This window comes from Falco rusticolus, chromosome 4, assembly GCF_015220075.1.
Source record: "Falco rusticolus isolate bFalRus1 chromosome 4, bFalRus1.pri, whole genome shotgun sequence".
Classification (NCBI taxonomy): domain Eukaryota; kingdom Metazoa; phylum Chordata; class Aves; order Falconiformes; family Falconidae; genus Falco; species Falco rusticolus.
In genome coordinates, this window is record NC_051190.1 from 4460830 (window position 1) to 4473160 (window position 12331).

The window sequence follows — 12331 nt, forward strand, 5'->3', positions numbered from 1 at the left end:
TGCTTTTAAGACAAGAACAGCATTTATATGCTACCCCTAACCTTGCAATCTCCCATATTACATAACCTCAGTCCCCTTCTCAACACAAAGGGCCTGAAACTTGTAATTTCCATTCCAAATCCTTGCTTTTGTGCATGCAAATCCACCGTCATTTTACAAATCCTGGGTAAGGCACAGCCACTACTTCTTAAGTCATTACCATTTAGCACTTCACTTTAACCGTTTCCCACCAGTAATAGCTATTACTGACAGCTCTAGCAGGAAAGTACAGGAAACTTGTCAGCAAGTAGCAGTGGAGTTGCCTGCCCCTCCAAAATACCCTTCTTTCTAATCCTCTGCAGTTCAAGGCCTGCGAGGTCAAGGATGTAGAGGGTAAGACTGCTGCAGATGCAATCTAGCAAACATGCTCTGAGCACCAGGAGCATTACTGCTCCTGCTCAGTCACACACACAGCTACTGCTTCCTCCTGATGGTTTTGTAAGCACACGTTGAGCTTTACCACCCACATCCTGCCAGTCCCTGCAAAGCAGAAGTGAATAAATACACATTTACAACCCCAGTACAGAAAATGATGACACACTCTGTATTAAGCCGGCATAGTTTCCTTAATTCTCAACCAAAACTAATCTCTGAAGAGTAGGCAGAGAGAGTGGATGGAAAAGCATGTTAGAGTCTTTCTGCATTAGGGATACAACCTGCTGCTGGCAACATAACACGCTCTGCAGTGGCTACAAATCACTCTCATTAGAGGTAGGTATGTAGACCAAATCTGATACTTCCTAGAGGACAATCTCATATCTTTACATCTGTAGATTTCAGTGAGATTTGCAAAGGTCTACATATTTCTGACAGCTGGATAGCACCCCAGCATCACCAAGTAGCTGGAAATTAGGAAAGACAGTCTACACCTCCCAGATTTTGCTAGTGCTTTGATGAGTTTGGGTTTTAAGTTCATATGATGTACTTTACCACATAAACCAAATCCTTTTAAAGATTCCGTTGTCTTTAAAGATTACTGAGGAAAAAGAAAAAAACATACTTGTGAGATTTTCACTAAAACGGTCCATATAAAAATTAAATTACACGAGCACAAGCAGCTCATCTAGGAGCCTGTTTCCGTCAACTCTTGAAGAAACTGTTATTACTGCTCTTGTGTGTAATGTGCTCAAATGTGAAAACATGCTCAAACGTATAAATTCTCACAGATCAAAGGCTGGAACAAGCCCATGGATGAGAAGTGTAGGACCAGCAGGTAAATAAACTGATATACTGTGAAAACACAGCCCTACAAGATGTATTCCAGTAACTGTCAGCCACAAAATAATAACTGAAAACTGCTATGCACATGCATCTCACACATAAAAGTATCATTCCACATATACCTTGACTGCCACTTTTTTTCAGGTGGGTATGTCCTGCTCATTACTGATCCAAATTACAATTCAGGTATGCTAAAGGAAGGACAAGGAGTCGGTAACGTTTAACATGACTGCGATGCAGCTGCTAAACCTGCACAGATCATGCTATTTGCCTTTACCTCCTGGTGCTCAACACAACCCAGACCTGCCTGCCATGAGCCCAACCCGCACACCTCCCCCTTGTGCAAGGCATGGCAGGCCTCTCAGCCACAAGTCCCTTGAGTGTATCCCATTCCCTCAGCACCAAGGCCTCCTAAAGAAAACTGGGAAAGCTTTGATCTTTTACAACTTGACTTCCTTGTCCCCAGGTGATGTGCTCAAGGTGTTGCCTATGCCTAAAGTAGCATCGAGAAGCTCTCAACATAGCAACGTACTATGACTCCTTTACATCCATACCCTGAACTCAAAGCCATCAGACCTTTGTTACTGCCCACGGCAAAGGAAGGGGTATTTTTACACCAGCAGCATAAAGTACGAGCCCTGGGTGCTGTCCCCACACACGTGGGGCTGCAGGGCAAGCATGTGTGGGGTGGTGCTGTGGGTACACAGGCAGCAGAGAGAGCACATCGGGCGGTGTGTGGAGGCAGGGTGGGCATGGTTAAACCATGACAGTGGGGTACATGGAGAAGCAGGGTGGGCATGCATGGGGTATGTGGGGTGGGTGCACGTGTGGTGTGAGGCGCACGCAGGGCACCCAGCCATGGCGCGAAGCTCCCCCACAGCAGGGACCTTCCCCTCAGGGCCTCATCAGCCCCAGCCTCCACACTGCGCCCCTCTCCTGTGGGTTTAACTCCCACTGCAGAAGAAAAAACAAACAAACAAACAAACAAACAAACCCCAAACCAAAAACAAACAGCGAAGGTTTGTAAAACCCAGCCTCTCCCCTCAGGGATTATCTCCATTTCTGCCCCCACGCTGCTGGGCCACGCTAAAAGCCGCCCGAAGCGAGGGGAAACGGTGAGGGGAGGCCTGGTGCTGCTGGCTCCCTCAGGGGAACGGCTCCAGGCGAGGAGCGCTCAGGCCCCACCGGCCGCGTTTTCCCGCCGCAGGCTGAGGAAACGCCGCAGGTGCATCCGGGCGGCGGCGACGGAGGGAAAGAAGCGGCGGACAAAGAGCAGCGGCACCTACACTCACCATCGGTAGCAACCCTCGCTGGCCTCTAGCGTGAAGTTGACGCGGGTGCCGCGGGTGAATGGGAGCAGCACCTTGGGGGTGTTGAGCTTGGAGGAGGCGGTGAGGTGGAGGGAGAGGAGGAGAAAGAGAGGCAGCGCCTGAGGCGCGGGGGTAGCCATGCTCTGCTACAAGCCGCCGCCGGTGGGGGCGGGAAAGGACGGTTGTGCGCCCCGGGCGGAGGGACGTCAGCGGCGGGGCAGGGCGCCCCGGGGGGCGGAGGGGGCGAGGGGAGGGGGCGGGCCTGCCCCGCCGCTGACGTCCCTCCGCCCGGGGCGCACAACCGTCCTTTCCCGCCGAACGGGGCAGGCCCGCCCCCTCCCCTCGCCCCCTCCGCTCCCCGGGGCCGCGCCATCGCTGAGGTCATTTTTAGCGGCGCCCGCTACGGGCGCTCCCCGCAGCGGTTGAGGCCAAGGGGACGTCCACCAAGTCAAACCACCGGAGGTTTTAGCAGTTCTAAAAGGCTCCTATCGGGGCACATCATGTTGGAAACGGCTTGAAGAATGGGGCAGGGAGGTGGGTTTTCTTCACGCGATGTGGCTGTCGCCAGCTGTAGGGATAAACTTGAGGGTTTCGGCCTAGATGGTGCTTATCACCGACCAGAGCCTCCTCAACAGCTGGCCTCAAGTCATTTACAAGTGGAGCATGTACTGTTTTCACCCCACTGGGGACGTGGGATGAAGACTGTGGTGTATAAGGTCAGCTTCACCTTGCTCTGGACAGCACCTTCCAAAAGTCCTGCTGAAGGCTGAGTGAGGTAAGCTGTTTGTTTTTGAAAAATATAATTTACAGATTAAAAAACAAAACAAAACAACCCTAACTGGATTAAATCCTAAATCCTATGGATTAGAAAACCCCTAAAAAAAAATCAAGGATATGGGTATTACATACTGTACTCTTTCAGCGTGCACATTATGGTAGGTAGAGTCATAGACTCATTTAGGTTGGAAAAAATCCTTAAGAACATTGAGTCCAGCCATTAACCCAGCACTGCCAAGGCCACCACTAAATCATGTCCCTAAATGCCACATCTATGTGACTTTTAAGTACCCCCAGGTATGGTGACTTCATCATCTCCCTGGGCAGCCTGTTCCTGCTTGGCACCCCTGTCAGTGAAGAAATTTTTCCTAATACCCAATCTAAACCTCCCCTGGTGCAACTTGAGGCCATTTCCACTTGTCCTGTTGCTTGTTAACAGGGAGAAGAGACCCACCCCCACCTGCAGACAGCCCCTTGTCAGGCAGTTGCAGAGAGCGATCAGGTTCCCCCGCATTGAGTCTCCTTTTCTCCAGGCTGAACACCCCCAGTTCCCCCAGCCGCTTCTCACAAGACTTGTGCTCCAGCCCCTTCCCCACCTCTGTTGCCCTTCTCTGCACACTCTCCAGCACCTCAATGTCCTTCTTGTAGTGAGGGGCCCAAAACCGAACACAAGATTCAAGGTGCAGCCTCACTAATGCCGACCACAGAGGAACAATCACTTCCCTTGTCCTGCTGGCCACACTGTTTCTCATACAAGCCAGGATGCTGTTGGCTTTCTTGGCCACCTGGGTACGCTGCCAGCTCATATTCAGCTGGCTGTTGACCGAGACCCCAGGCACAGTGATGCTAACAGCTAAGCTAAGCAATTGTTCTTTTGTTATAAAAATACCAATTTTCTAAGTTAATTTTCAATTAAGAAGACTTATTTTCCTGTACTTTTTGTATCCTGGGGGAAAAAAATGGTCAGCAGACCAAAGTGCAGAAAAAAGTAAAGAAGCTGAGACAAGGAACTTGGTGTACATGAACACTGCAAACCAGGTGAATACCACAAGCAGTCTTGATCTGAGTTGCTTGGAGCTCCTCCAAGAAGTATAATAAGTAGCTAGATTTCGTCAGCCAGTCTAACGCAAACTTGACCTTTTCCTGTGTATTGCTCAAAAGTGTGATGGAACAGCATGGGAAGTAGGGCAATGTAAGGAGAAGGAGGAGGGAAGTTTTAACCATCACTGACAGATCTGTAATCATTTAAGTGTGTTCAGAGCCTGGAAAAGGATTCAGGAATCGCAAGTCTCAATTTGATTTTTTTTTTACCTTATATTTTGTAAACTTATTGCAAAATGTGTATTTTGCCTCCTAGTGGTGATTGGACTTTGTAGTGGATAACATTGTATTACTCAGTTCACTTTGTTACAGATTTTTTTGCTGGAGACTTAACTGAACTGGTGATTTATGTAGAGTCATGCTTACTCCTGTAGGATGGAATTTCTGTGTATTTAATAAATTGCTTTTTTAGAAACTTTGAACACACCTGAGAGTACTCTTGAAAGACCATTATTTTTGTAAGTCAAAAGTCAGCTGGTATTGCAATCTTAATTTGTCCTTGTTGTCAGTATGCATTCATATGTGTCATTATCTCAGCATATCTTTAATGGTAGGATCTCTTCACCATTCATGGTGCATGGGAAGCGTGACGCTCCCGTATTAATCAAAGCTATTTAGTAGATTAAGTTATTGTATGGAGGGTCTCCCTGTCCTTACCTATGACAGAGGGATGGTATATATATGTAGAAAGAGAAGGGATTTTAAGAAGGGGACAATCATCTTGGAGTTAAGATAGTTAAATTCTGCCCAGGAAGATAAGAATCGGTCCAGGGACACCATCTGAGAGTTCTTATTTAGGCAGTGTAGAAGTTAACCAGTTCTTATCAATTCAAAGCAAGTAAACTTATACAGGGCTTTTTATTTACCTAGCAGTATTTTTTTTCCAGTATTTATTCAGCTAGTGTGTTATTTACCAGTACCTCAGCAAAGCCATTCCGTTTTCTATCCAGAGGACTGTGTGCTGCCGGACAGTTAACTTCTTACTGCAGCTTCTCCTTGTGTATTACTCATTTTCTGAATGAACGTCTTGAAATTGTGTGGTCTGATTTAGAGAAGAGCTGAACCTTACAGTTGCAATTTAAGTCACTGGGAGCTGGGCCCACAAAGATATATGGTATCAAAAGCTCTGGCAAATAAAGCCACTACACCTTAAATTGCTGCTCAAAACACAGTTATTATTCTTTACCCCTTCTGTCAATTAATCTCTAACTTTCCTTGATTAGCGTGTTATGAAGATAGGTTCTGTAAAGACTCAGATATTAGGGAGGGATGATGATAAAATAACCCATGAATAAATCAGTACAATCTGTTTACGGTTAGTATAATTCCAACTGAATAGATAAGAAGTAGGTAGTGAGTATACCTGGCATCCTGTGCTGTGAATAAGGTGAGATGTCTGTATCCCACTACTTCCTAGCTTTTAAAAGCAGGTTTTGCAATCTCAGTATGTCTTCACTTTCTTTCATCTGCAGTGTATGGTGATGAGTATTCAGTGTGTTCCTGGAAAATTACTGTTGTTCTCAAATACTTGTTAGACTTGAGTGATTTTCATAAAGAACAGTGAAGTGCAGTTAGGAACATAAAGCTTACTGATGAAACGTGACAGTTAAGTACAACAATTAAATGACTGACATCTTTCAGAGCATACTCAAAAGCATACTAAGCAATCGTAAGAGTAGATTAAGGCAGGAGACACTGATGAGCAACTTTGCAGTTTCCATTACACAGTGAAATTATGAAGTGAATTTTCTCCTTAAACTGGAAGTCATGCATTGTAGCACTGTGTTAGCATTAGAGACTTCTGCATAGAGAACAATTGGCTAGGAGGAAAACAGTGTAGCTGTATGCCCTGTGAGAAGTTATTAAAATCATGGGTTGACAATGTGGTTGCTGCAGTGCTCTACTTTCTTTTTCCATATGGCTGGGATGAGGCCAGCATGGAGTCAGTGTATCCTTTCTCACACTAAAACAGTGCAAAGAACATAAAAATACGTCCAGTTGGTGGTGTAGTTAGCTGGCATGCTAGAGAATTGGAACTAGATAGACGTATTAGGTATATGAGATAACTTTACATACATATCAATGTACACCTGAGTAAGTCTGATAAAGAACAAGATGGAAATTTCTTAGTCACAAAGAATGCAATTATAGAATGATAGAGGGAGTACTTTAGTGAGCTGCTTAATTTGAGAGGGATAAACGCAAACAATAAATGGTTATTCTCCAAGCAGCTGAGCCATTTGTGGAAGAATTACATTTTAAAGAGATTTAAGAGGCAATCAAAATACACGCAGTAAATAACAAAACACCAGGTGCTGATAATGTTTCTACTGAAATACGGAAATAAAAAGGAGAGAATTACTGAAAGATTTTACAAACTCACTTGGTTCGCCTGAAGATCTGAAAACACTCCCAGGGAAGCAAGGAGACATATATTTGGATTAGATGTTTTAAATTAATCAGTCTATGGTGGAAAGATAATTTTTAGAAAACTAGAAAAACCCTGGATCAGTATATCATGGAGTGATCTATTCGCAGTGAAGTGATTTTAAATCTTTGTTCAAAAAAAGAAAGCATTTGAATGGCAGTACAAGGACTCGAGGAGCTCATCATGTTCAGGAAGGCTAAATCAACTTGGTATGAATACTAAGCATTTATCTAATATTAGGGTTATGCATACATGCTTTCCTGCATTGAGGCCTGAGTCTCTGACAAATTTTGAATGAAGCAAACCTCAGGTTCTAGAGTTCATTCAGGAAAAAAAAAAACAGGCTGCTAAAAAACTACCTGGTCAAGGAAAATCTGACTTTATTTTCAGGCATTTCGTATTTTAAAATGTCTGAATAATTTAAGATCTTTAGAAAGGCTCCTCTACCAAAAACAAAAACAAAAAACAACGCCCCAAAAAACCAAAAAAAACCCAACCCAAAAAAAAAAACCAACCATCCCACAAACCTCCCCCAACCCCAACTGACTAATTGTGGCTCAGAAGGTAAAATTGCGTCAAAATGATAAGGCAATGAGGTGTGGAAGATTATTTTAAAGTGTATTGGGTCCAGCTAATGCAAAACAATTCCACTCATAACCCTTGCAAGTATGTCTGTACTCATGTGTTAACAGTATAGGGCTGGATGTGTAGTATCAGCAGCTAAATGTATTGCGTACAATTTAATTATAACTACGGTTTCGTTAAACTGAAAGAATCAGGGCTCAAACAGTAGTACAATAAAAAATAAACTGCACTATCATGCTTATGAACCTCTCAAAATAGATTTGAAGCTAAAAAAAGATTTATAGGCTAGAAGATTTAAAGGCTAAAAAAGATTCAAAGGCTAAAGACTGACTGACAAATAATAATAACCCATTTAATTGGAAAGACTGTTCCTCTAGGGATGAAGCTCTGGTTGAGAAGAGCTGTGGAGCTGGCTACACCAGGCTGAGTAGGAGATGAAAAGGACAGTCTAACAGTTCTGGAGAAAGACAGTTGTCTGGGAATAATAACTTAAGGCAAAAATAACAGCCTTAGGCCTATATTTTATCTGATGCTGTCTGTGTTTAAGCTCAAGAATAAAACAGTATCCTACAAAAACTGCTGGGAAAGATGGCCAGTTTCCTTCCTGCTTATCAGGCTGCATCTCATTACACTTCAGCTGCTCCTTTTTTGTCTTAACCATCACTGATCTCAAAGTACAGTGCTTTTCTCGTTATTTCCTGGCTGGCCAGCTCTATGGCTTTCCTTGCTGCACTTTTTTCCTGCTTAGTTTGCTGTCTGGTTCCATCCTCATAGCTGCAGAGCCTTGCAAAATATCTCCACCAAAGAAAAATCAGTCAAAGGATTTAAAGTACTCCAATATATGAAAAGGTACTTAAAAAACAGTCAACAGAGAATCAAGATTACAACTGGTGGTGTCCTTAGTTTGTAGTCTAGTACTAGCAAAAGTCTCATGGGAATTAGTAGTTCACTAATCATTGTATTTGAACCTGTGGATATAACCATGCATTATTTTAAAATTAAATGGAAGATCTTAAATCCATACAAATGCACATAGCTGTTAAGCTTGGCTGGCAAGATTTATTGAGTAGGTATTGATCCTGCTGCCAGAAGTGCATGGGATTGGTTCCAGCCTCTGCATTGTGTCTCTGTTCAGCTGCTCTTGCCTACTTACAAATTGAATCGTTAAGAACAGACATTACACTTCATTACTTTAAAATAGATATCGTAGACTTATAGAGTACATAAAACAATATTCCTTTTTCAATTATTTATCACTTTCTCTACTAGTAAAGTTACCATGTTCAATTTATTGTATTAGACTTTCTGTATCTTCATATGCCTATTGATTTTATGAGAACATCTTCTCGGCCTTACAACCGTTCTCTACAGAGATAATGATGGATTGACAGCAACTATAAAACTGAACACTTTGGTTATGCCTGCCAGTATTTTCCTTCCAAGAGAAGATGTTTGGCCAAAGGCAGGCATAAATTCAGTAGATTTCCAAAATGAAGGCAGCCAGTTAATTGTAATAAAGAAGGAAAATTTAAAATTCCATCAAGGTTGACTTCCTTGAGGTTATTCAGAAAGGAGCACTTGTGTTTAGAACATCAGTAAAATAAGGGCCAAACCTGCCATACTTTGCGTAGTCTAATCTGCCAGGGATGTCACTGGGAGTTTTTGAATGTACCAGGTAAGATTGCATCCCAAAAGGGAAATGTAGCTTTTTAAAAACCCCTGTTCCTATCATATAAATCAATTTGATATGCGAGACTTTCCCAGATGGTATAAAAACCCATGATCTTATTAAAGTATTCCGGACAAGTCTGATAACACTGAGATTATGAAACAGTAACATCAGATAAAAGTAAATGGTATTCACTTCAGAGTTTATCTACCTTTCTAATGTAAATTTATGGTTATTAAAGTAGGTCATTTACAACTGTCTTTTCAAGCTGTTACATTACATTCTTACATAGCAGTGCTTTTGCCATGTACGTTTATACACAGATAGAAACCATATAGATGAGCTATTCACCAAAGGAATGAATGCATGAGTGATTAAAATTTCCATGACGAGACAAATAACAAACAAACAAAAATCCCAACCTTTGTTTCTGCCTGAAATACATCAGGGGAATTTAGGAAAACACAGTAATCTTAGATCTTCAAAATAATTAATACAGTTTAAAAATAGGCATGTGAATATGTTTAATGACTTACTTAATAGTACTAAGGAAAGTCAATTATGATCTTTTCAAGGTTACCTGGTTGCAAATTATGTTATGTACTCCTCAGAAATTTTAAGTGGGCAGTCAAGTACAATAATTCTGAGTCTTTTTAAACAATATCACTGTTCTGAATCCGTTTATTATTTTCTATGTACCATCAGTCTGGGGGCAACTTACAAAATTCCATCATCTTTTTCTATTTTTCCCATTCTATTCCTGCAGTAGTCTTCTGACCTCACTTACCTCAGCACTGACAATGATCTAGGCAGGGGTCCTCAAACTATGGCCCACAGGCCGGATACGGCCCCCCAGGGTCCTCAATCCCACCCCCGGTATTTACAGAACCCCCTGGCCCACCCCGCCGGGGGTTGGGGGGGAAACCAAGCAGCCGCAGATGGCTGCCTGCCACTTAATCCATGCGCCGGCCCCCTGGTTAAAAAGTTTGAGGACCCCTGCTCTAGAGGGCTTCTATACGCACACAGCAAGACTGTCAGATTTCCTGTCTGTTTCTCCATATATACTGGCAGTATACAGTATGCATTTCAACTGTAAAATTACAATTTCTTATTCAAAATATATTCTATTTTTCCCATTCTTATATATACATAAGCACAACAAATTCAACACCTCTTGCTGACCTTGAAGAATCCTAACACAAGTTCTGTGTATAATGAGTCCTTGCAAAGGAGGTATCAGTGCAGTAGAATGTTAGTAGAAAACAAGGAGGTGCTCCAATATACCACAGAATATAACATATCAGGTACACACTGCACTGAAATGAACAGATTTCTATTTTGTCTCCTTAATTCCTTTCAGGGTCACTTTTCTAGGTATCACTTTTCTACCTACCAGTCAGGTTACCTTGGGGAATGGAATATTCAACATTGAAAAAAGATATGTAACAATAAAATTATCTTCAGTATGAACTTGCAACTGTAGATTTGTAACAAAAAAAGCTAAATGCAGTGTCACTGTGACAAATTCACTTCTGATAGTGGGGCAGTGGACAGGGATTTTAAAGGTTTCTTGGTTTTTTACAAATACTGAAAGAATCTTGGCAAATCGAGGTCTAGTCCCAGCAACACAGAAAGGCTGGCATGAGTAAAATTGCACCCAGGCTAGCAAAGTATGGCACTGCAAGCTAAACTCCATGGCTTGAAACTGAGGTCTGAATTTTGCTGATTGTGGCCATCTCTACATGCACACATCTTTTTGTTTCTGTGTTGACTGACTCATCCTAGTTACATGCAAGCCTTGTTTTTGCTGTTGCCCCTTCTGTTCTGCATCTTACGCTGCCACTCTACCACTGCTGCATCATGCTTCACAGGTATTAATGTTTTTCACAGCTGCCTATTATCTGCATTTTGCAGATGTGCAGTTAAAATTCATGAAGGAAATCAGAATTTATGGTAGAAATTTCATTCTTAACGATCAGTATCTGTCTAATATACCAAGTACCTTCCCAGTCTACTATATGGGTTTTCCAGGTGACCTGTATCATGTCTAGAAATGTGATTTGGGTGAAATTTGGACACTGTCTTGGACTTTCTTCAGACAGGACACAGTAGCATTAAGTCTTGCTGGACACCTGAATATCTTGCACACAGACACTGTGCATACTCAAATCTCCTGTACAGATCTGAGTACAGCAAATCAGACTGTACTACCCAGCCCAATGTTCCACTGAATAACAAACATCTAAATTTCTGTGGTGGATATATGGAGAAGAATTAGGACACACTGAATGCTGCCCTACACTCACACAACCACTGAAATAATAGTCTAGTCTGGTTACAATGACCTTCACTTAGGTTTAGACCCCCAATTTCTATTTGAGATTGGGTCTTAGTTTCTGAAGTTGGAGATCCAGATGGTATAATGTGAACATTTACTTAATGATGCAGATAGCATCCAGTAGGACTCAAAAGGCAGAATGCTCCGGGATTTTTTTTTAAACTTTAGCAGACTTTTCTCAGCATCACACATTAGGAACTTGTATCTGCCTTCAGGCATTTTGTAAGATCTTCTATCCTAAGTAAAGGACTCTTTTGACTAGAACCTATACTGAAAAATTTAGTAAGACAAGGCACGTTTTCCAAAGAATGTTATGGCTTCCTATGAAATGGCCGATTAGCTCAGTAATACAGGTTATTAAAATGTTGATAGTTTAAACACATTGTTACATCTGTATAATTTTGTGAACATTTGTGCTAATAAAATTTTGTCTCTTAAAGTGTTCATGAATGAAGGAGGTTCATTTCAAGAGCATGTGAATATTCATTAGCATTTTTTGTAGTCTTCTAGCTCTTTGGTACAAAGTTCAAACAACAGGATTTGTGCTTGGAAGATACTAATTAGAGCATTTAAAAACTGCTATATGAATTACACACCTTTTTACATGTTGAAGTATAATAGTTTCAGAAATAACATTCTGCTGATGTTTATAACATACCTAAGTTTTAATACATTAGTTTTTCTAACAGTGGCAGAACACTAAGAAACTGCCCTTTTTTGTGTGGCTTGGTGATATCGTTCCAAATACATTCTTTTCTTACAGAAATGTCTGCTACAGATACTATACCAAAGTGTCAGAGAAATGTGAGAAATTTTCTGATATCTAGAAAAAACTAAGTGACCTCAACAAGGAAGCATGTCCT

At 41.9% G+C, this 12331-nt stretch overlaps 2 protein-coding genes across 3 annotated transcripts in view; one reads left to right on the forward strand and one right to left on the reverse strand.

The window, feature by feature from the left end:
* The window catches only part of NUP210 (nucleoporin 210), a 69403-nt gene extending 66633 nt beyond the window's left edge, over window positions 1-2770 (reverse strand). The window contains exon 1 of one of the 2 annotated variants that reach the window (XM_037384915.1): window positions 2553-2770. In XM_037384915.1, the coding sequence (XP_037240812.1) occupies window positions 2553-2710 (158 nt within the window). In that variant the 5' untranslated portion in view covers window positions 2711-2770. The remainder of the gene's footprint in view (window positions 1-2552) is intronic. The other variant, XM_037384916.1, reaches the window with a different exon arrangement.
* Window positions 2771-2933: 163 nt separating this feature from the next.
* LOC119147491 (vegetative cell wall protein gp1-like) overlaps window positions 2934-12331 on the forward strand; it is a 516692-nt gene continuing 507294 nt past the window's right edge. The window contains exon 1 of the mRNA XM_037386595.1: window positions 2934-3345. The gene's annotated coding sequence lies outside the window, so the exon portion shown is untranslated. The remainder of the gene's footprint in view (window positions 3346-12331) is intronic.